This window comes from Phalacrocorax aristotelis, chromosome 2 (genome assembly GCF_949628215.1).
Source record: "Phalacrocorax aristotelis chromosome 2, bGulAri2.1, whole genome shotgun sequence".
NCBI classification, from domain to species: domain Eukaryota; kingdom Metazoa; phylum Chordata; class Aves; order Suliformes; family Phalacrocoracidae; genus Phalacrocorax; species Phalacrocorax aristotelis.
In genome coordinates, this window is record NC_134277.1 from 1,728,001 (window position 1) to 1,752,073 (window position 24,073).

At 47.2% G+C, this 24,073-nt stretch overlaps 1 protein-coding gene across 1 annotated transcript in view; it reads right to left on the reverse strand.

Annotated features, from left to right (window-relative positions):
* Positions 1–24,073, reverse strand: part of PTH1R (parathyroid hormone 1 receptor) — a 134,959-nt gene that overhangs the window by 17,581 nt on the left and 93,305 nt on the right. The window contains exons 7-11 of the mRNA XM_075082129.1: positions 16,367–16,461; positions 13,342–13,528; positions 9,331–9,484; positions 2,591–2,651; positions 663–729 (exon numbers count right to left, since the gene is read on the reverse strand). Of these exons, the coding sequence (XP_074938230.1) occupies positions 663–729; positions 2,591–2,651; positions 9,331–9,484; positions 13,342–13,528; positions 16,367–16,461 (564 nt within the window). The remainder of the gene's footprint in view (positions 1–662; positions 730–2,590; positions 2,652–9,330; positions 9,485–13,341; positions 13,529–16,366; positions 16,462–24,073) is intronic.

Here is a 24,073-nt window from a genome sequence, read left to right on the forward strand (position 1 = left end):
TATTATGACCTCTCCAGCTTGTGAGAGCTCAGTCTTGTGCCTGGATAATGTCACTTATATCCCTTCTGTCCCCTCTGGCTCCTGGGTGGGGGCTGAAGTAATCCTCCATCAGTGATTAACATGTCCAATCATAGCTGGCATGGTTTAACTTTTGGCCCCACCTTTGAGGTATCCCAAGATTTTGTCAGTTCAGAAAGATGAGTCTGCAACAACCTGATGACACTGAAGCATTTATGGGGAAAAGATTTGGTCCAGCTTCCCAACCAGTTCTGGTTGGGAACCCAGACTCTGGTTCTTTCTACTAGACATGCCTGGTGAGAACACGTTATGACCGCTGAGGGTTTCTAGTATCAAATGGGTTGGAAATATTGTCTTGAGTGTTTGTTTCATTAACGATTTTAAGGTCTTACCCCTCTGTCATTTTTCTTTCCTAAGCAAAACTTGACGTTGCTCATAAACCCATGTACCATATGCAGCTATGAAACTTACAGGCAGATCAAATATGAGGCCCTCAAACTGGATAAATAGAGACTCCACGCTATTAAGGCAGGAGCTGTGTTATCAGGGTGATTGGAATAGGGCAGCCTGGCTCAATTCTTCCCACTGAGCCTGCATCAGCCCAAGGCACTGCCTCCCACCCCTTGCAATCGGGCAGTACTCACCACAATAGCTGCCAGGATGGGCACCTGAACAATCCATTTTAAATTGCCAGCACTCAAGTCCCAACACCTGAGGAGAGATCGACATCCCATCAGGAAATCATTGGTTACAAAGAGCAACAGATTCAAGTGTCTTTTTGGATAAATCCACCCTGGAACGATGGGTTCCTCCAAAGCCTGGTGCGCTGGAAAAGCCTAGCTCTAACCCAGCTTTCAGTCACCATGGCTCTAAAATAGTCCTTCTCCTGCTGTCATACTATTCAAAACTGAAACCACTACTAAATGCATTTAAAGTTATACTCTCCAGATGGTGGAACAGCTCTTTCCACAGTCATCGAGACTGGTCCTTTCTAGGCAGAAACCCACGCTTTTCCACTCCTCCTTCATGTGCTTACCAGAAAAAAAACCTACACTAGCAGTAAATCCAACCGTCATGAAAACAAGAGGCTGAAATGGCCCAATATTACCCCTTGGAATAAACCCACACAACTTTGCACGGGGACAGGCCCTGTCTGAAGACATGGTGATGGGGACAATACTACGGTTCTACATTTAGTTCCTGTTCTTCCCTCAGCCCTGCTCCTGCAGCGAGACCCAGCCATGCCCCACAGAAGTCTTTATCTCCTTTTCATTTTCAGCTCTCATCCCCGGGAGGACTGGAAGGGCAAAATGTTGGTGTTGCGGATGCCGGGCTACGGTCATCCCTCTGCCAAGCAGGAGCTGAACACTATTTCCTCCCAGGCGTTTCCAGCAGCCATTGAATAAGGTCACTCAGTGTTAATTACTCTGTTTGAATTCTCTCCAGCCACAGAGAGAGGAGTGCCACAGGCTTTTCTTTATCTGAGCCAGACAGCCCCCACATGGCAGCTGCAGTTTTCATTCCACAGGCCAAATGCTGCCCAGGCAGCTATTCAAGGAAAGCGAGAGGCAGAGAAACCACTGGTGCTGACTGAAAGGATCTACGAGGACGAGCCTGTGCCAATGCAGATGCGTCACACTCCAGTAGTTGTGCTACACCACCCTTCCAAGCCTAGAGCTGAAATCCCGTTTGGAGAGCGGTCTCCTCCCAGGCAAAGCCATTTGAGATGTTGCCTGGGGACCCCCATGCTTTTGCTGGCGGATCGTGGGCAGATGAAAACCATTGTGTGGTCGAGCCTGTGCATTACTGGGGGAAAATGCGATTGCTTTGGGGTTTGAAGGTTGGATGCTATGGATCCTGCGTTCAGCATACTGTAGAAATATGAGGACATGAGGGTGTATGTGTAGGACCAAAGAAGCAACTGATCCAGTACCTTGTTTCTGAGAGTAGCCAGAAGCTGATATTTAATGTGGAACAAGCAAGCAGGTAGTGATATTTTTTCTAGAATATTCTTCCAACAATCTGCAGTTCAGGATGGCTTCCTAAGCCAGAACTTTACAGAGTATTTAATACTTCTGGAGGAATTTATCTTCCATGAATTTGCAAAAATGCTTTTTAAACATAAGGACATGCTGGCATCCATACCTCCTGCAGGGAGGGGTTACAGCTTCACCACCTCATCAGCTCCCAGCTGCCTCCTTTGACTGTGCTGAACCTGCTATCTCCCAACTTTATTCCCATTCATTCACAATCTTAAGGATCCCTGTCTTGTCTGAGCTGCCTGCCCAGATCTGAGCAGTCCCCTTTAGCCCCAGGGATAACTGCTGGAGGTGTGCACGTTTATCAAATTCTGTAAAATGAAAGGGAAGCTAGGAAAATTGCACCCACCTTATCCTTCCCTGCCACACCGCCCCCCCCAAAGGTTTGCTAATTCAGAGTAGAAATCACTTTTGGCTTTGCAGGCAAAGCTTTCCTTTTTTTCCTTTTGATTCACCCATAAAGTCTCCATTGCCAAAAGCCCCACAAAAACATCACACATAAAAGGGAGAAAATAAAATGCGATGGTACTTACTCTGTGTCAGCTAGAGCGGCTCTCACGCTGGCCCACGCTGTAACAAATACAGCAGGGAGTCCTGCAAAAAAAGCACAGGTCAAACGGGGTGAGTGGGGTGATTAGAGGGCTCCGTTACCATAAGCCCAGGTGAAGTGGGTTAGAGGAAGGTGGAAGAAGCAGTTTTTAAATATTCAAGCATAATTTAGACTAGGAAAGCCTGATCTTGGTCTCACATCTCTTCTGTAGTCCAAATGGTAAACCAAACAGAGGCAAGGAGCATTTTCTGGAAGACAAGTGTCATAGTCTGCACACGTCCAATGTACTAAACTCTCCTGTCTTCCAAAGCGGAGCAGCTTGCTTTCCCAGGTTGCTGGCCAAGAGCAGTGCAGGCTTAAGCTACCTCCTGGTTCATGCTTGGGAGATGCTCAGGTCTGGACCTGAGACGGGTCATGGACTTGGCAGGATAAATCAGCAAGTTCCCGTGCCTGCCCTCTAGCACTGCTTTAGGGAGACATAGCCTGTAGTGCTTGAACCTGGGTGAGGGATACCTGCTCCAGCCAGCTGATTTGGTTTGAAGTGGAGAAGGGTTTCATGCAGCACACCTTTCCCAAGACATATAGTCCCTTTCCCTGACTTCAGTGAAAGGTAGATCTGGAGTCAGGATCAGACCATATCCCCAAGCACTGGGGATAGAAGCTGGATTAGAAGCTCTTTAAGTGAGAGACTTGCTGCATGAAGCAGATAAATGTTAGAATTTAGGGTAACGCTTGCAAAATACTCTAACCAAAGGTTCACTCCCAAATGAACTGTCCTCTTTTTAGCACAGTTACACTGAGCATCATCTTTCCCCTGAGAAAAGTAAAAGAATCACCAATATCCAAATGCAATCTTCTGTTTATTTTTTTTAGGGTCCAGTTCTGCTTTATTTGTATGACTGAGTCCCCTACTGGCTTCCCTTAAAAGGCAGGACCAAATCCACAGTAGCTTCCACAAATTCAAAAAGAATAGCCCCTTTCAGGTGAAAAAAAAAATTAAAAAATAAATAAAGGTGACATTTATCACCGATGACTGTAAATATGCTGTTCACAGTCTAAGCTTATTGGGCCTCGGCATGCATAAGCACACGCTTAACTTTCAGCATGCACTTAAGTCTCATTAGAGTGCTTAAAGGCTTTCCTGACCACGGACGCTTTCCTGAGCTGGGGTGTGGAGCAGGGACGCCTGTCTCATACACACATGGACAACGGGGCTGTTATCTTGGTTGGAACCTTTAAATGCCATGGTAATATAAGAAAGCATAAATAATTAAACACAGAGCCTCACTCAGGGCCAGCGCAGCAGTGCTGTCTACAAAGATACATTTATAAGGAATGCACCCTGCTTCACAATCCTCTGCGATGGCTGGCATTGGAAAGAAAATACTTAACCTATTGCACTGGGAACCTGTGAACGTGTTGAAGCTCAGGGCTTGGGGAAGGTCATGATTTATTGTAACAAGCACTGTCTATTTCCTCCTCGCTGTTAATCGCCTATCTATGAAAAATGCTCCAAGTTATCAAAGGCTTAAATGCATATAACTTTGTTGATATCATTGGTTATATTGCAGTTTATATCAGCCAAGAAACTGGCCGTTGTTGAGAGGCTGACATGCCTACTGCCTGCCTGCGAGATGGTGGGTGTTCGCCCGCTATTATGAAGCTCTGTGTTTGAAAGAGGGATTGTTTCAGAGGTTTATATGCATTTGACACGTGCTTGTTTCCCTCTAGCCTGTCCTGCACTCCAGAAGAGACACTGTTCCCATTCATACTACTCCGGTGCTGTGTTCAAGGTTTCTAGCAACAATAAAATATACAGGAGAAAATAATTGTACCTAAAATATCCCTGTGTGTGGATTTATTGTGCCCTGTGCACTGCTGCCTCACTCCATTCAGGCAAGCTTAGGAAAAGGATCTTTGACATTTTCTGCAAAACACACAAAGCAAATCCCTGGCACCAATCTTATTGCTGCATTTGTCTTTCTGCATCTCTTACATAATTTTTTTTTGCAATGTGAACAATCGTAAATGTTCTTAAATTTTCAAAAAATGATATGAATCCTCCCCCTCCCTTTCCTCTGCCCCATTTTTAGATTCTCTCTACATCAGTGTAGCATGGAGTGTTTGGGCCATCAGGTAGTTTCTAGAGTTCAATCTTTTCCTCCCACTCTGGTAAGGTAGTCTTTCAACTTGGAGAGTCAGAAGGCTGAGCTTTGCCTCCAGCATCTCTTTTACATTCAGAGCATGAATTTTTGGTGTCTCCACTTGAAAGCCCTGGTCTGTGATGCCCCAGGACTGACAATCCCTCCTGCTGAGCACTCTCAGCGCCCATTAGGAGAGCCACTAGCCAGAAAATCAGGACTGATGGCCTCAAAGTTAGACATCTAAAGATATCCACAAACAGCGAGATACCAAAGAGGATGCAGCTCTGTGAAATCGAGACACATGTGATTAGAAGCACCACAGAAGAATCATAGAATGGTTTGGGTTGGAAGGGACCTTAGAAATCATCTAGTTCCAATCCCCCTGCCATGGGCAGGGACACCTTCCACCAGACCAGATTGCTCAAAGCCCCATCCAACCTGAACCCTTTCATGGAGGAGGCATCCACAACTTGTCTGGGTAACCTGTTCCAGTGCCTCACCACCCTCACAGTAAAGAATTTCTTCCTTATATCTAATCTAAATCTACCCTCTTTCAGTTTAAAACCATTACCCTTTGTCCTATCCCTTCACTTCCTGATAAAGAGTCCCTCCCCAGCTTTCATACAGCCCCCCTTTAAGCCCTGGGAGGCCGCAATAAGGTCTCCCCGCAGTTTCTCTTCCCCAGGCTGAACAACCCCAGCTCTCCCAGCCCGGCCTCGCAGCAGAGGGGCTCCAGCCCTCAACCGCCTTCATGGTCTACCTCTGAACCTGCTCGTGCAGGTCCATATCTTTCTGGCAGTTGGCCAATCCTCCAAGGAAAGGGAAGTGAGTCTCCAAAAATCATAGAATCATAGAATCTTTAAGGTTGGAAGAGACCTCGTGGATCATCAAGTCCAACCATCAACCCAACACTACCATGCCTCCTAAACTCATGCCTTGAAGTGCCACGTCTACACGTCTTTTAAATACCCCCGGGGATCGTGACTCCCCCACCTCTCTGGGCAGCCTGTGCCAACCCCTGACCCCTCTGGCAGGGAAGGCATTTCCCTCACACCCAACCTAAACCTCCCCTGATGCAGCCTGAGGCTGTTTCCTCTCGTCCTGTCCCTGGTGACTTGGGAGCAGAGACCAGCCCCCCCCTCACTCCAGCCCCTCTCAGGCAGCTGCAGAGAGCGAGAAGGGCTCCCCTCAGCCCCCTCTTCTCCAGGCTAAACCCCCCCAGCTCCCTCAACCTCTCCTCACGCCTGTGACCTGGATGGCTGCGAGAACAGGCAGGTGCAGGCATGGATGGATGCATGTCCTCCCCCTTGCACGTATGCAGCCCACGTGCACGACCGGTGTGACGCAGGATGAACCCCACCGGGCGGTGATGCCGTGAGTGACTTCTACAGAATCCACATTGTATGCGCTGTGCATTTCCAGTCAATACACACAGTGTGTACAATGCAGGTGCTATAAAGTCAGGTATCTCCCCATCAGATGGAAAAATTGCAAAACTCAAGCTGGGGCAAAGTCTGGTGACCACCCCAACCCCCTTGCTCTCCTCTGTCGCTTTTCTTGTGTACGTGTCTCCTAGTGGTTGGAAAAATGGCTTTTAATGCATGTGTCAAAGCTGTGAGTGAGAGGCGGTTGCAAAGCGACGGCTAGGAGAAGAAAGCTTATGAATAAAGACCTTATGTAGGTCTGGAGAAATCTGGTCTTGGTTCCCTGCTATGTGAAAACCTCTCTGAGGAACAATAAGTGTGTTTTTTCAGCCCCTCTGTGTCACAGTTTCCTAATACTAAATAGGGCTAATAATACCCTCTTATGCCTCTTGTCCTGTCAGGTACGAATACTTTCAGGCAGGATGATTTCCGCTTAGATAAACACTCAGGGCTCACCAACACGAGTTTTTGGACCTGAGCACCTCTATCAGTAACACATCGATCCGTTTGTCTTTTCCAGGTCTCCCTGCAATCCTCATTTGCACCGTAGCTGAAAGCCAGTGCAGCCCAGCTGGCGGGGGTGGGAATTAACATGGTGTGAAGGAAAAATGCCAGTGGGATCAGCTTGGGTTTTCTAGCTATTGGTCATGCTTCTTAGACTTCCTTCATAAAACAGCTGCAGGGAACTTGAAGTCTGCTAGGGAATTTATTGTTGCCCATAATATCATTATTTATTTATTTTTGTTGGGTGCTGGCAAGGAACAAGTTCCTTTCTGTCATCGGTGTCTCCTTTGCAAGAAGGGCACTGTGAGCTTTCACGGAGCTGTGCTCCCTTGTGCCAGTAAGGATGTGGACTGAAAAGGCTCGACAGAAATCTTTGGGTCTGACATCAAAGAGTAACTATACGTTCTGGTTTCTTCAGTAGTCTGGAAATAAGATGTTGTAGGGTGATTTTTGCTCCTTGTCCCCACCTTGGAAATTTCCAGGCAGGATAAATGCACCGCTGTTTATTGTTAAACAAGAAAAAAAAAAAAAAAAAAAAAAAAAAAATCCCAGCTTTTGGGGCAAGCTTGTCTTTTCTGTACCTATGTGGAATGTCGTAATTATTTGCCACTGATTCCCTGTCATTCATTGCTGCGGTATGGGCAGGATCCAGTGCCCACTGCAGGGAACTGGAGTTTTTCCACTGACTCCAGTGGGTCTTGGATTGGGTTGCCCTTTCCAGTGCCTAAAAGCTATCAAAACAATACGTCTGTGCGGGGGTGTGTGTGTACATTATCATGTTAATCAAAACAAAGCAAAAACAAATGCAACCGGAGGGATCCTATGTTCTCATTCCAGAGGAATTTAAATTGAGCAGCCTCAAACTTTTGGAAGCACATGGATGACTGGTGTTGTGACAGGTGTGACTTCGGCTTTGTGGTTGCTCTGATAAAATGATTATACTCTGGCAGTGGTTGGAAGAATTAATGAGAGGAACCCATGCCTGTTAGACTGTTTTCCTTTGGCTGCATTACGAGCAGCATCAAGTTGGTTTTTCTTGTTAAACATACGGCATTATTTTTCAACTGCTTCCTTCTCTTCCAGAATTTGCTTTAGGGACTTGCTTCTTTAAGTCTGCTCTGTACAATTTAGTGCCATTTTCTAAGAAGCAAATTTTACGAAGCTTGAAGGCTTGGAAAAGGGCGGGGGTTTAGGGATTTTGTTTGGTTCGTTTTGGGTTTTGTTCATCTGTTTTAAAAAAGAGGTGACATCTAAAGTCCTCCCTGTCTCACAGCAGCTGAGGTAAGAAATACCTTGTCCCCAAAATATCTCTATGTATTTCTTTTCCCCAAAACCCACCAGCTGGCTGGGACTAGGCTTTGCATGAGAGACGGATGCCCACTTTGGCACTCATATTTACACCTCCCATCTTTATCATATGACAGCACCCGCAGTTTCTGACCTATGCACCACCTGAACATGAGGTTAGCGAGGAGCTTGTGCTCCCCTTCTCCCCCATACCATGTTTGGGAAGGAGGAAGGCTGCAGAGAGTCCTGGGGGCTGGACTGCTCTGGGTTACTGAATCCCTTGCTTGCTCTCACAAAGCAAACACTTGCAGTCTGACATAAACTCGGTTCTGCACTGTCTGGCTTGCTCAGAACCCCACAGTTAAGAGACAGCAGTTTTCTTCCAGAAGAAACCATGTGCTGGAATGGGGATGGTGTAGTGCACATGTTAATCATGTCTTAAAATGCTGTCAGGATGTGGCCAGGTGCATTTTGGACCTGGAAACTAGTAACCGTAGACACCCTTGAACAGGTTTTTCCTGCTGTAAGCTCCTTTGTAGACCTACACCCCATTATTCTTAGTTACGTCCTCGAGGATCATCTAATAGGTTTCCTGTTCTCCCTTACAGTCCACACACTTCAGACAACTGTGGGCAGTTGTTTTATTGTCCTCAGCCTACCAGCACCTCATAACTCCTTGCAAGCCAAAGCTAATGCCAGAAGTGAACAGAAAGCACATTCTCGTCTGAAACATGTGTGCCCACAGCGCCTTCCACTAACAAGCACCCTCCCTGCACCCACATCCCGCCCCTTTCCCCTTACTCCAGGAAAAGTTGTCCAAGTTAAAAGAAAAGGGAAAAAAGAAAGGCGTCCCCACAAATAGCAGGTTTTTACTGGTGCTCCAACACTCATGAAACTTCAGGAGCTATTTAAAGCCAGTAAAATAAATCTGAGGTAGGAAATCAGAGCTCAGGTCTGCCGTTGGGGGGAGATGCTCACAGCCTCACGCAGCTTTCGGCCCCTCCAGCCCAATGCCTGTGTCTCAGCAGGAGGCACTTGGCAGAGACGGGGATAACTCAGAGGGTGCACTAAAATCAGCTGTCACACGCATCTGCTGCCCTGGAAGGATGGCAAGATGTGCTGCCCCATCAAGCCTGGGTGACCCTTCCAGAGATCCTGGAGGTGCCACAGTGTAAATATCACAATTTAGAAATGATAAAGGCTTCACAAGAGAGCTAACCAGTCCTTGCAAGAGTCACTGTGTCTCTGATGCTCACGCTGCCTCTGTCCCCTCTCCTCATATTTATGTATATGCACTATCTGCTTCAAAGACTGCCTCCAAGAGGCTTCGTACAGGTCAGCCGTAAGGAGCAGCCATGACTTACCCCAGCCAAATAATGTGAATCCCCAGAGATACTTCTTCTCTGAGAAAAATGCCATGAAGATGAGGCTGTGGAGATAGAGCCCTTCCACCAGAATCCAGTAGTAATTTGTTGCCAGGAAGTAGAGGAAGAAGGTAACTGCTACTTTACAGCCCACCTGCAATGACCACAGAAAGACAGGGTTATGTGAGGAACATGGTGTGAAATTCATGTTCTAAATAAAGCCAGAATTTACCAAGACGGGCTCGAAAACAAGATGGAGAAAGGAAAAAAAAAATCAGAAAGTTCTGTTGCAGGGCTTTTCCAAGGGGGAAAAATCAGTGCAAGAACAGGAGATGAACAGCTGAGAAGAATTCTCCCCCCCAGCCTGTCATCGTGTCTCCAGTAGTAGGTGAGTTGATAGGTGTAGGAGGACAGGGCACATGTGGAGAGATGCTGACCTGGTCCTACTCTCCCCTAACCCCACTGATGAGGGGCTCACACACTTTCTAGAACAGCTGTGGTTCATCTTTTTTTCCCTGTGAATCTTGTCCAGGTTAGACGACAAAGAGCTGCGGCCAAGTCTGGGTGACGTGGTGCAAGTCACATCTCACATCACTTGGAAGTATGACTCCTTCCTCAGCTCGTGGAGTGATACGGGCACCGTGCTGAGGGTGAGTCACCCCATCCTGTCATGGACGTCCAAGACAGGGTCCTCCAGGGCTGCCTGTCTTTCCTCAAAGAGTGTGAAGACACCCTAGACGGTTGCTGTAGGCTTTGGCAAGTGGTCTTCCAAGAGCAAACCGAAGATGGAGGATTTCACCCACAATGTCAAGGTGTTTTCTGAACAGACCTGAGCTGTGAGATGGGAGACCTGGTAGAGACTTCCAGAACATGCTGATTTTAAATGGGCACATTAGCTGAACTCTCACTCCATGCTGACCTGCAATCCTTTGCTTTCTTGAGAAGAAAACCCTGCCTGTGACTCAATGTTCCCCTGCACTTCTGGCAGAGTGGGGCAAAGCTATGCTTGTTCCAACATTGCTCAGCCCTAGTAGAGAAAGGCTGCAAAGTAAGGATGCCACATGGGTTAACTGGTACAGAGGGGACACATAGTGCCATCTCTTGTCAATGTGGAAATGCTAGGACTCTGGATCGTCCAATTTCACAGGCAACTTCTGACTGCCAAACACATCCCACAGCAGCAGCACATCTCCATGCTGCCCCTTACTTCGACAGGAATACAGATGACTTGCAGAAAATGTCAATAACAAGTACCTTGTAAATAAAAAGAGAAATTTTTATTCTGGCCCGGCTCTTATGCCAATCCTTTGCCAGTCAAATTGAATATACACATATTATATACATATATATCTCTATATATATACAAAATATGGACACATTTACATCCATTTTCTTTTAGTGATTTAAAATAGCGATTTAAAGTGATTTAAAGTGAAGTGATTTAAAATAGAAGGAAGATTAAAAAGTTCGCATCCAGGTTTACTAATAATTTTTATATTTACAAAAAATCACCCTCTACCCACACACAAGGTGCATCACGCAATAACTGAAAAGCTCCCACTTCACTTGGAAACAAAAGAATTACATTAATTGTCACCTTCATCACTTGTTTGCCTTTCAATTTGGCAGAACGGGAAATGCCATTAAATTACTAATATTCAAAGAATGCAATTTGTTATCCCAATTATTCCTTATAATGAGTCCAGCCCAAGGAGAAACAGAAAACAATGCGATAAAACATTTTGTGTTCTTTCCAAAAGGAGAGTGTTTTGAAGTGTGCTGAGTGCTCCAGCCAGAGACTCACCAGTTCAATGAAATGGATCTCTGAAATGGGAAGGAAACACGATAACATATTTCCATTTGGGGGGACTTAGATGCACGTGGGACACTTCATACATGCTGATTCTGTGCAGGGGTGTTGGTGGCCAGGTCCCTGGTAGTAGCACAAGCTGTGAAAGTTTTGAGAAGCTGAATGAACACCCAGGCAGAAAGTTTGTGCCACATTGAGAGTGTCACTCCACTAGGATGTCTGAGCTAGCTCGGATTTCCTGTGTGCATGGAAGGTAGCACTTGGTCTTAGATACTAAAATCCACCTCGGCTGTCTCTGCAGAACCCAGCATTTCATGGATGATAAGCTGTCACACCTAGGATCCACCAAGGGAAATCTTGGATGAGCCCAATGACAAGGACAGCAGACAGCTTCAGCGAGTATGGACAACTATGAAACCTGAGGATGGGCTTCATCTCCCCCCAGCATGTGGACAATGCAGGTGTCTCCATCTGAGCTTTCTATACAGTGAAAAGAAGCATGCACCTCTGGAGACAATTTCACCTGACCACACTTTAAGTTTTATTTTAGGATGTGGTGTATCATAGCCTTGACTTGACTGGCTGTGTGACCATACTGACTCAGCTGACCATCGATGGAACCTGAGGTCACTAAACTGAATGAAGGTGTCTCCCATGTAGACATCTGTTTTTTGCAGATAAGCCCCACCCTTTCTTATGATAGCTCATAATCCCTCCATTGTCCCTTCTAAAATGTCTTTTTTCAGAGATGGGAGTGATAATTCATGAGTGATGCGAACATCATGAAGTCCAACAAGGCCAAGTGCAAGGTTCTGCACATGGGTCACGGCAATCCCAAGCACAAATACAGGCTGGGTGGAGAATGGATTGAGAGCAGCCCTGAGGAGGAGGAGGATGACTTCAGGGTGTTGGTTGATGAGAAGCTCAACATGAGCCAACAATGTGCACTTACAGCCCAGAAGGCCAACCATATCCTGGGCTGCATCAAAAGAATCATGACCAGTAGGTCCGCTCTGGTGAGACCCCACCTGGAGTGGAGTCCCCCTGGGGCCCTGACATAAGAAAGACATGGACCTGTTGGAGTGACTCAAGAGGAGGGCCACGAAGATGATTAGAGGGCTGGAGCACCTCACCTGTGAAGACAGGCCAAGAGAGCCGGGTTGTTCACCCTGGAGAAAAGAAGGCTCTGGGGACACCTTATTGCAGCCTTCCAGTACCTGAAGGGGGCTTACGGGAAAGCTGGAGAGGGGGCTTTTACAAGGGCATGTAGTTCTCGGACAAGGGGTAATAGCTTTAAACTGAAAGAGGATAGATTTAGATTAGGTTTAAGGAAGAAATTCTTTATGCTGAGGGTGGTGAGGCGCTGACACAGGTTACCCAGAGAAGCTGTGGATGCCCCATCCCTGGCAGTGTTCAAGGCCAGGCTGGATGGGGCTCTGAGAAACCTGCTCTAGTGGAAGGTGTCACCACCCATGGCAGGGGAATTGAAACTAGATGATGTTTAGGGTCACTTCCAACCCAAACTTTTCTATGATTTTATGATTTCATGATTCTATGTTCTATGATAAATTGCAACAGGAGAAACCAGCTATGGTTTGTTAACAATTACAGCAAGATGAGATGTCTACTGATGACCTTCTTCCTCACACGCTAATCTCTGCTCTGGCCCTGGAGTTAGGGCTGAGAGTCTTCTAAGACACATTGAACCCTGGCTTTGTTACATCTGGGCTGCCAGTCTGGTGGCACAGATGTTACAGCACAGTGATGCCTCTATGGGTCACAGAGAGGGTGGAAAATCAACCAATTGCACATTGTGGTGGGAAAAATACACGCTGTGAAACACAGGCATTGATGTGCCTTGTGCTGGGATAGATAGGAGAGTTTCCAGAGCCACTTTAGGAGGCATCAAGAGAGCTGCTTAAAATAGCAGTTGTAGATGGGAACCAAAACCTCCACCCTGGCTTTACATTTGAACACCACAGGGAGCAGATCTTCCTTAGCTCTGGGGGCTGGGCAGTCCCTCTGGGCCAGTGGATTGAGAGGGAGTGGGAAGGGATGGAGAGAGGCTGTGGAGGGTAAGGAAAGAGGAGGATCTGGTGTCCCTCAGTAGGGTGGAAAATCGACCTGGAAGAGGTGAGGTGCTAAAGAGATAGGAGAGAGGCACAGAGGCTGGAGGGGCCGGGTGCTCTGGTGATACTCACAAACTGTGATTTATCTGCTGGAGGTGCTTCAGTAATGGATTTCAAGTCTTCCTCTGAGATCCGTTCCATCTCCTCCAAAGCTGACCCGGAGTACAAGACTGCGTCCTTCACGAAGATGCTCACGGCTCTCAGCATGAAGGAGACAAACAGGTGCATGTGGATGTAGTTTCTAGTGCAGTGCAAACGCCTGGAGGAGGAGACAGGGAAGGGTTGGAGTAGTTTAGCCCATCTGCTGCACAGACTCAGGGTCACCTCTGCTTCTGAAGAACCCCAGCTCCTCTCATCGGCACTGTGCCACCACGGGGAAGCAGTGGGAGTGCCGCTGCTGCCCTGCGTTCGACGTTCCCCTGTGGGGTTGGAAAAGGAATTAATACCTTTTCCAAGGGTTTGATTGCAGCACCCTGCTCTGGCTTTGCATTAGGAGAATGTTGTGCCTCTGCTCATTAGCTCCTTTATTTCTGACTGGGACATCTTGGAAAGAAATAGGGATGCATTCTGCCTGTACCAGGCATGGGCAGTGAGCGTGCATGGGGTGGGCAGTGAGTCTACACCTGGAGGATGGCATGCGTGCAACGCACGTGCAGGTGGAGGAGGGTACGTGACACACAGTGCGTGCTCAGCGCGTGCAAATACGGAGCGCAGTGAGCGTGCAGCACTCGTGCGATGAGTTTGCACGTGGAGGACACTCGGTGTGCGGTTCACGTGCACCTGGAAGCGGGGGGAGTGCGCGCACACCCGAATACGAGCTGAATGCGCAGCCGATGTGTGGTGTACGCTCGGGGGATGCACGGCTGGTGCGCAGTGTGTGCATGATGAGCCCGGCCCCCGTGTTCAGCACACACGCGGTGGGCGTGCAACAGACGTGCAGTTGTTTTCCAAGCTGTACAGGCAGAAGGCACGATACATGCACAGCGCTCACCGATACTAAAGTGTGCATCCTGTGTGTGTCCCTTTCACTGCTAAATCCATCCCTCCAACACACCCACCTCCCTCAGAGTCAAACCCTTCATTTAAAGGCTTCACATTTATCTGCACTTTGCGCAGAGGAAATGGATACAAAGGCTACAGAACTTGTGGCCTCTAAAAACCTTGCGTAGATCCTTGTTAGCTGCTAATATTTGTGCCCACTGCAAATTTAGTAGTAATTCTAGTAGTAACTGTAGTGGGCTGGGCTGTTTTCTCTGCCATTAGAGGCACTATCCATCGCGTGGTCATGGTGAGTAGTTTCTGGGCTCCACCCCAGCAATGGCAGCAACGACCCTACAAATGCTGATTGTAAAGCGCTTTAAGGTCCTTTTTGGGGAAAAGCTGGATGGTAAGATGTGAATGGATTAGACCCACGAGGTGTGTTTTAGAAATGGTGATCCTGCCTTTGGGGAGAAGGAGGAACTAACTGATCTGCTGGGGTCCCCTTCTGTCCTCTGTAGCTCTGTTGCCTGGCTAGCCATGCATGAATCTATTAATGGGTCTATACTCTTAAATCCCCAGATCCAATAATGGAAGTAAAATTAATAGATGTGGATATATTTTCTCCTTCGGGGGAGATTGTCACAGTAATAACAGTTCTCTCCTGTCCTATTATAACACAGATTGCACCAAATGGAACCGCTCAAGTGTAAATGAAGATGGTCTTTGCTCCCTGCTATGGTAATGTAGTCAGTGAATCTATGGATTATGCATTTTCTGGAATAAAACCTGGCTTAGTCCCTGTTGCTGCTTTGAATCTTGGGACAAAGATGCTCTGGCATAGCTGTCCGTGTAGTCTGAGCTGTAAGTGAGGTGCTCTGACCACGTGATGAAAGCAAGAGCATGTCTCCTGAAACTGGAAGCATTCCTGCATACGTAGACATTAAATATTTCAACAACCGTGCCAGTTTCCAGCGGGAAATAACATAGGGGTAAGGGTTGAGAGGAGAGGATGGTGGAGGCAGGGATGGGTTCTGGGACTACATCATGTGAAGTGCCTCCCGGAGGGGTCTGCAGTCCCCTTTAGCTTGTATGTGTCACAGGTCCGGGTGCTGGGATGCTCTGCTATCCAAACAAATCCCCCTGACCTTTTCCTCGCTGTGGAGCGGTCTGAGCACTTTTAGAGCCAAAGGCCACACATTTTATTGCCAGTGGTATGTGTCTGGGGCTTAGCTCGAGCTCGCACGGTGGGAGCTGCTGAGTTCATCTGCAGACACCACGTGGCTGTTTGCTGCGTGGAGAATTTCCCTCTACAGCTGTTGTCTGGGTCCTGTTGTCTGCTAGAAGCCATTGCCAACCACCAAAGGGAGGCAAATCTGGGGCTCAGGGGGTCTGGATTCAGGACCCAGCTCCACCTGCAGCTCACCAGATATAGTTTCTCAAAGGACAAACTTCTAGCTGTGAGCAAGATCTTTCATCCCTCATCTGCCCCGCTCTCTACAGCAGCAAGGAGATGGTCTGAGGGCTGGATGACGTGTGTTCAAAATGCTATTTAGGGGTCTACACCCCTTGGCAGGGCTGGTGGAAAGGGAGGACAGAAAATCAGAGTGAGGGGGGTCAGAGGTCTTTTTTGGCTCCAGAAGTACAGCAGCAGCACAGGGAGATTGGAGGAGGCAGTCCGGCACTTTTACACACTGAGGTCCCTTCAACTGGTCTGTCCTTCACGAATGTTTGGGTTTAGAGTGGTGGAATTTCCCTTATGAAACCTTAGCTAACTAAAACGTAGCCATCTAAATCTCAGTCAGTCATCTACAGGGGACAGAAAGCCTTAGATTGTCTTCCAAGGGAGACAACCCCCTTCCTGGAGATGCCTCTCTTCCCATTTGCTGCAAAAAGGGTCTAGAAAACTCCTTTGCAGGCAAGCGAGGGAAGTTCAAGCATCCCACCCACCATCCCCCAAGAAGTTTGACCTAAGCGACACTAGCACAGCCCAAAGCACAGACGCAACCTCTTGTGGCTTGCTGAAGAAGCACATGCCACCCCAGTTTTATCCTTTAGGAAAGCCCGAGGCTTTTCCAGTCTAGTGACAACTTGCTTAGGTAGAAACAGAGCCGCCTACCTGAAGTATCCCAGGATAAGGACAGCAACTGTGAGGGATCCCAGAGAGATGGAGTATCCAACAGTATAAATCAAATAGAGGCGATCAAAGACCTCCTGCAGTACAAATGATGGAAAAAATAGCGTCACATTAGAACGCATCCTACTGCATCGTAACACAACCGTGGTAGCAGCACAGAGATTCAGGCTATCATACCTGCTGGGGGTGTACAGCTCTGGGTCTGGGAGACCTTTAGCAATCACACTTGATGTCATCTGTTTGACATAAGAGCAGCTTGGAAAGCGGTATTTGTCTTTCCTAATGACTGGGGGGAGCCGTGATTTTTGCAAGGGACTAGTGTTGGAGCTGGGTTAATCCCATGCCTGGGAGTTCTGCAGCATTTTCATCCCAAAGGAACCCAAAGCGCTTTACAAACTCTCAGCCAAATCCAGAGATCACTTGGCAACTTTTGCTTCAACAAAATGCCCACTGACCTGGGATTTTTGCTGGAACTGTAAAATTTAGCCGTAAGGCTATGCCATACCATTGCTGAGTGACTGACGTCCAGGCTGGTGGAGTGTCAACCCACCACAGAAAACATGGGGAGGATATACTTTGGCTGTGGGATATGAGAAGAGATCACCTGCGTTTATTTTTCTTTTTTAAAATTAAAAGCAGCCTATGACTGTGGTTATCCAATCCAGACACAACTTTAGCTTGCCAGAGTCCCATTGGAAAAGGTCTTGTCACAGAAGAGCTCATAGTAATTAATCCTGTACTAGGTTTTAGTTCTCTTGGCCCTCTATATTTTAGTGTTAGGCTTAGAAACCCTGAGCTTTCCGTTAAATATTGAGATGCTTTTCTTCATCCTGTGCTGGGGCATGCAGCTTGACTCAGAAATTACTGAATACATGCCTGAAAAGGGTTAAAATGCTTGCTACCATCCTAGCATGTACTGCCTTTCATCATCTGAAATTAGAAATAAACCCTGAAGAAACCAACCAATTCAGCATCTTTCTCCTCTCTCCCTCCTTCCCTCCCTCCCGCCTTTCCCTCACCCCACCCGCTGGGTTGCAATAACATTAGTAACGCTGGGCTCTGAATGACAGCTCTGATTTTGATTTGAGGCTAGAAATGCTGTCCTGGAATGCGAAACCTCAGCCCTATTACATCAGAATCCCCAGATATGTGAATGTTTCTTTGCGGTTTCCATTGGTAGAGTGGTGCGCTTGCCAATATTAATCTAGCATGTGTGTATGTGTGTATTTATATATATATATATATATCTGTGGAGGCAGCAAGCACTAAAAAGCCAATGTGAGCAGATTTCAGGGCTTTAGGGTGAAAAAAAAGAGCTCCTTCCCTTCAAAGCCTGGTGCACTTTTCTCGCTGCCAAGCTGGAATCCTCTTTGAACTGGAAAACGTTTGCCTCCATGGTGAAAATTTTTTAAAAAAATACCTTACTCCAAGTTTAGGATTCTGGGTAATGGGGCAGTTGTGAGGCGTTACTATGCCCAGCTGAACAAAAGCGTCCCTGAGCCCCATTCAGAAATTTAACCGGAAAGATCCACGTTCCTATCGGACAACACCACCATTGTAGCAGCAATGGCCTTGGGAAGGGCCTGCTGATTGGCTGGCAGCACATTTTCGGAGGCTGTGGTTAATTCCTCCGATTAACCACAGGGCCTCTTTTTGAAAGGATGTTGAGTCAGACCTGCCAAGACATACACATGCATGCATGCATGCACGCTGGTGCGCCTGCTTGCAGACATAGGTGCCACAGATCTTACTTGGTGTCATCATGGGGAGCCTTCAGGGGAGGTGATTTTTTTTTGGATGGGGTGCTTAGGTCCTTGGGGAAAGCCTCAGGAGCAAAAGGTTGAGGTCCTCCAAGAGGCTGCATGGGGTAGGCCTTGGGAGGGCAGCTCATGCTTGCTAGTTCCATGGGGTGTTTCTCCTCAGGAACGGTGAGACCTGGATTTACCCAGGAGGTAAAAAAAGAAAAGCTCTAAAGGCAGTTCCAGGTCTCAGTCATCTCCTAGGACAACGGAGGTCCCAGCTTGGTGGAAACCTCAATGCTGAATCAGGAAAGGTCCTCCAGGTAACAAAATGTTGAATCATCTGCCAGCTGAAATGACCACCTCCATGTTCTGAGAACCCTCTTTTCAGGGCTGAGATGGATGGGAGTTTAAGTAATTCACAGAAGACCACAAAGGTCACACATGGCCAAGCCATGGACACAACCTGCACCTCCATAGCTTCAAGACAGCACACTACCTACTAGACCATCCTGCTACAGCAGGAGCTCTACCTGGTGTCTCTCATAAATCCACCCCAAAGACAGGCTGACAGTCACTGGTCATCCGCTGACCTCTTGGAAGAGGCAACCCACCCTTCAAAAATCTGGCCTTGCCACACCATGAGACCCTGGTTTAAAAGCTGTGATACTTTAACCACTGTCATTTAATATGACTCCTGCAGCAATCCTTCACTGTTTCAATTGTTGACACATGTGCACCAAAAAAAAAAAAAAAAGACAAGCTGGAAAAAAGCGAAAAGAAAAACAGAAGGGCAAAATCTCAATATCTATGATTCCAGGTTTTGTCCTTCTGTTCCTATCATCCATATCAATGCTGATTCCAGCAAATTTGGATCAAACCAGCAGCATATCAATGCTGATATGATTGCCATATCAGCAAAATATTGTAAAGCTCACAATACAGTGCCAAGATTAGGGAACATCAGTTTCAAGCCTGGTGCCCTTGAATGTTGCCCTCTGCCCACGCCATTCCATGCCCTGCTGGGATGAGGTAATGATGGGGAAGGTGTAGGATGGATCTGAGCTTCCTTTTCTTCCCGTCTTTTAGAGCTTTCCTGTGCCTTTTGCATCTGCCATCTCCCTAAGGAGCACCCAACTGGTCCCCTTCCCCTGCCAAGAGGGCTTGCAGAAGAATGCTCTGGAGGCCTTCCCTTCACATGGTTGAGCCAGTCATGGTTGCTCCTGGAGGGTGCTGGGCAGGATGAACCCCCCCCGATGTGGCGGAGCTGGTTTGGGCATTGGTGAAATGACTTCCCATCAAGTTACACATGCATCCTCTCTGGGTCATGCTCTGTGGTGCTCTCAGGCCATGCACAGCCTCAGGACACTTCCTTTCCCCCCCATCCTCTCTGGCCTCACCAAACCACAGCCATCTATCTTGTATAGCCAGGTGAAACGATCTGTCCGCGTTGAGCTAGCCCACCTGATCCTGCCTTCCCAACCTCACTCCAGCTATAACTCAGACACTGACAATTGACCGAACCACAAAAAATGTAAGCACTATTTCAGATGCGTTGCGTGCTGAACACGTAACAAGATCTCCCTTTCCCTCTCCCTCTTGGTTTGGTAGGAGACTTCCTCTCTGCTCCCCTTTGCATCTCAGTTTTCCACCAGCCTGACCTCAGGGTAGAAACTTCACAGCAGCCTGGTGGCTTTGGGAGAACAGGGAACCAAAACAGAGCTGGAGATGGCTCCTGCATGAACTCAGAGAGTGCATGGGAAAAACAAAATAAACAAAACCTAGCCACCACGGGCACCCACGGGCTGGATGTGCCCCCCTCCCACAAGGGTCTCTGCATTCCCCACTCCCTGCGGTTTGGATGTCTTCCAGGTGTGTGACCCTCAGAGCAATTGGCTCTTACATTTTTGTACTGTGCTCAGGGCTTAACCCGACTCCTAATTTGTCCACTTCCACCAATGGGGAGATAAGTTGCCTTGATCTGAATTCAGAGGAAAACTGCTTTCCTCTGCAGGAGAGCCCAGAGCTATATCAGAGCACCAGGTGTGGGGTTTCCAGACCCCCTCCACTGCAAAACCACGGCTGTGCTTTCACTCTTGCATTGCAGCCAGCTGTAGGACAGCCTGTGAAGAGCATTTCTGCTCCCTCAAACTATTATGGGTGCGTGGATTTTGTCATAGTGGATGTGGTCCTCTAATTTAGGTGTCTATGGTGTGGATGGCTGCATCGGAGCTGGCTGCCTGAGGTCCCAGCAGCAAGAAGGGGAGCTTTAGACTGCAATTCACCTATTTTAGTCACAGGATGGTGCCCTCAGCCATCATGGGTTGTCATGAGAGGAGTCCAGGGTGACCAGCTCACCTAGAGGTGTTTGCATTCATGTAGTGATTCCCATCCATTTGAGCCTCAGGTAAGATGTCTTGTAGGACTCAGTACTGCTGTCCTTCTATGAGTCTTGTGATTTTAGACACCCAAGTGTTCTGCCTGCCTTCGAGCAGCTTTTACAGAAGAGAATGAGCCCCGTGTTGTTTCTGCAGATGTCCCATGCTGTATCTGCAGTCCCCATGCAGTTGTCTCATGTAACCTTGGACATCTCACTTGGCTCTGGGCATAAACATAACCCATGTTTCAGCATCTGGATGAAACCTTCAGGGCTTTGGTGTTTGTGTGTCCTGCTTCCTTCCAGTATCACAGGGAGGGACACAGGTGACCGAGACAGGTATTTTCTAGGTGACTGGTGGCAAACCCCAGTCTGAGTATCGTTGCACTGTGCCCTGTATCCAACTTTCTCCTTTCAACCTTTTTCTTCTCCCTTTTGCAAGACGACGGCAAGACACTGCAACATTTAAGTTGTGAAGCTGAAATGGATCCAGTGGTCTTTTGAGGGATTGGCAGGATATATTGAAGGGTGGGATTAGCAGTATATGGGGATGGAAGCATATGTAAGAGCTTTCCAGATCAAGTATCTGCAAAGTTTCTCAAAGCTGCTGATTCAGATGTTGCTAATGATATGTTTGAAATTAGCAGGGGAAGTATTTTACTGCTCTGAATGATAAGCAATGCCAGAAAGCCTCTGTCACTAGCTCCACTCACTGCTTTTCTTGTCTTTTTTCTTTTTAAAATAAAAGATGTGACTAAAAAAACACTTAATGGCAGGGAGGAGGGATATTTGCAAAGGCACAAACCAGTCACTGATTTCCAAATCCTAAGGGAAATCACTGAGTGTTGAACGTGACTTTTTCCTACAGAATTCTGTTCCCCTCATCTACAGACGTGATGGGCACCAGATCCCCACCATCTGGACAGTGACTGGAGTCAGCTCTCAGACTAAGACACCCCAATTTAGATGTGTAAATATGCGTCTCTGTGTGTGTTGAGTGTCTATGTTTGCGTGATAGTCAACAAGGAGAAATCTTTAGATTCAGTTGCCTACACCTAAGCACAGAGTGCTGTGTGAGACGCCTGTAAGATCCATGTGGACCCGGATGCTGCCCAGAAACGCATGGGTCTCATAGACATCTGCCAGTCTTGTGCTAATACTGTAGGTTGTAAAACATCTCCAGTGGTTCCCAGTGTCTAAGTGTAGGCAAAAAAAAAAAAGGACTATTTAACTGCAGTCCACAGAGCTCTACTGAAGAGTCCACAAAAATAAATTAAAAAAAAAAAAGGAAAAAGGAAAATGGTGAGAGCAGACCCATGTCTCAGAAGGCAGTCTAGCTCTTTGGGTGCCCCAAACATGTATATCTGAAAGATACCTCTTCTCCATGTCATGCCCAGTTTATCTACAGTATTCACAGCCACAGCACATCCAGGGGGCCACAGACAAAATGTGCCCCAAATCTGCTGTTCACATTAACAGAAAAAAGGTTCTCCAAATCCTGTGCTACAGCCACGTGCTGAGAATGACCCGCAGCTGCAGGCTCTTGGAGGGCAATAAGTGGGGACGAGAACACATCTCAATGGTGTATTTTTTTTATTCCTATGCATATTTTAAAACATCTGCCCATCTTTCATGATGTGAATGTATGACACTTTGATGACATTTCATCTGTATGTCTCAGTATACACCGAGTAGACATGTTTTATGCCATCAGTTTGAGGCTATGCAAAGTTGTTGGCTTTTAAAAGGACCCCAGAGAGCTCCAAAAACAAAGGCCAGGCATAGAAGTTTTTTTTGTTTGAACAATAGAGTTCAGATAAAGCAGCCCTGCAGCACGCTGTGCCTTTCCCTTTGTGTTTGGTATGTGATGGATTCTGGAGGTCTCTGATTTCTCTGGAAGCAGTAAAACCAACATGACATAAACAAGCAGTAGCAGATGAAGAGAGGATTGGTGGGATGTTAGATCTTAGGATGGTCTGTTTTGCTAGGATGGTGGTTTCCAAGCTGAGCTAACCTCCCAAGTTACTGGCTCCTATTCCGCTTCCCCATGATTTCAGCAGATGTAGGTCACATTTACCCTTAAGCTCATCCTTGAAAACAGGATGGGATTGACCTGCTTTAAAAAAAGATGTGTTTGACATTAGTGTTGCTTTTGGGGAGATGGGAATGAAAGAAATTTCTGCTTATTGAGAAAAATATGTCAATACTTCTGCCAGCATCTGAAAAGGTGACCAGAATAATGACCAATCTGAAGGTGCAGCTATTGGCTTGCTGTGTGAAATGGAAGGGGTCCATGATCAAAGGGCTGCTATGGTTTTTGAGGAGAAATTGCCTAAAAAGCTCCCTACTAGTGCCAGGGGCACTTTCCATGTGTGTTATGTTTTATCCAAAGATTGAGGAGCTGCAAGAAGACAGGTCGCCCTGACTCTTAATTTTAAGAGAACCTTAAGAAAGTTGTAAGGAGAATGGCCGATGGCCAGGCCAGAGGTTCTTTTAGCCCTCTTCCCTGTCTCCTACACTCCCAGGAACAGACGCTTAGGGAAGAGTGTAAGAACAGAACAAACATAGAATAAATATATATATACACCCACCTATGTGTCTATTACCTAGTGGCTATGTATACCCTCTCCTAACGTTCAGCAGCTTGTGGTTCAGCGATGTGAAACACCCAGAAGACAGATAAAGGGCTGGTGTTTAGCCACACTGCTTTCCTCTAAGCGTGAACACCAGCCAATCCATTCCCCTTCCTTCCCTTGTCCTACCGACTCTCTTTAAACACCAGATGGAAAATAAACAAAGCAGAGCTGCCAGGTCAGGGGGGTGGGAAGCCACAGCTTATCTGTTCAGAGGCAGGGAGGCTTTCTGAAGATCGAGGGTGCAACTGGGGTGGGGGATGCCCATGCACATCTCCTGGGGAAGGAGTGGGAGGACAAGATTTTCCACCATCTCTGCTGCACTGAGAGATCTTATCTTAAAAGCAGAATATGAGAGAATATATACAGACTGTGGTGTGCCGGTGGCTTTCAGCGTTGCGTGAAGGCACAGAGAAAACTGTCTTATCTTCACATGATGTGCTGCTAAGACACCTTTCCACAAAACTTCTTCCTACCCCTTGCTAAACAGTTGTCTTCTACAGACCCAGTCTGAGGCACGGTTATTTATGGCAAGATTAGTGCTATCTGCAAGGTATTTGGGGAAACACACTTTAATAGCTAGCTGCAGCCTACCTGCTCTCCTGGCTAAAGGGAGGACATAAATCTTCAGGGCTGTGTATCCAGCGCCCTCCAGCAGTGCTAATTTTCCCTTAGAAAAGAGCCCAAGAGCAATTGCTCGCTGGGCAGTTATGAGCTGTTAATTCTCCTGGCTCTGATGGCTTTAGCATGTTTTGCTAATTTCAGAAAGCAGTTTCCATGCTGCTCTGTGTGAAATAATCTTATTTATATGGTTCAGGACAAGGTAGGGAAAGACACAAACTTTCTCTGGGGGCCCTCTGTTTGCTGCTTTGGTCAATCTTATAATTATCCCACAGTGGCTAAAATGAGAAAACTACACACCTAAGCAAACATACATGGA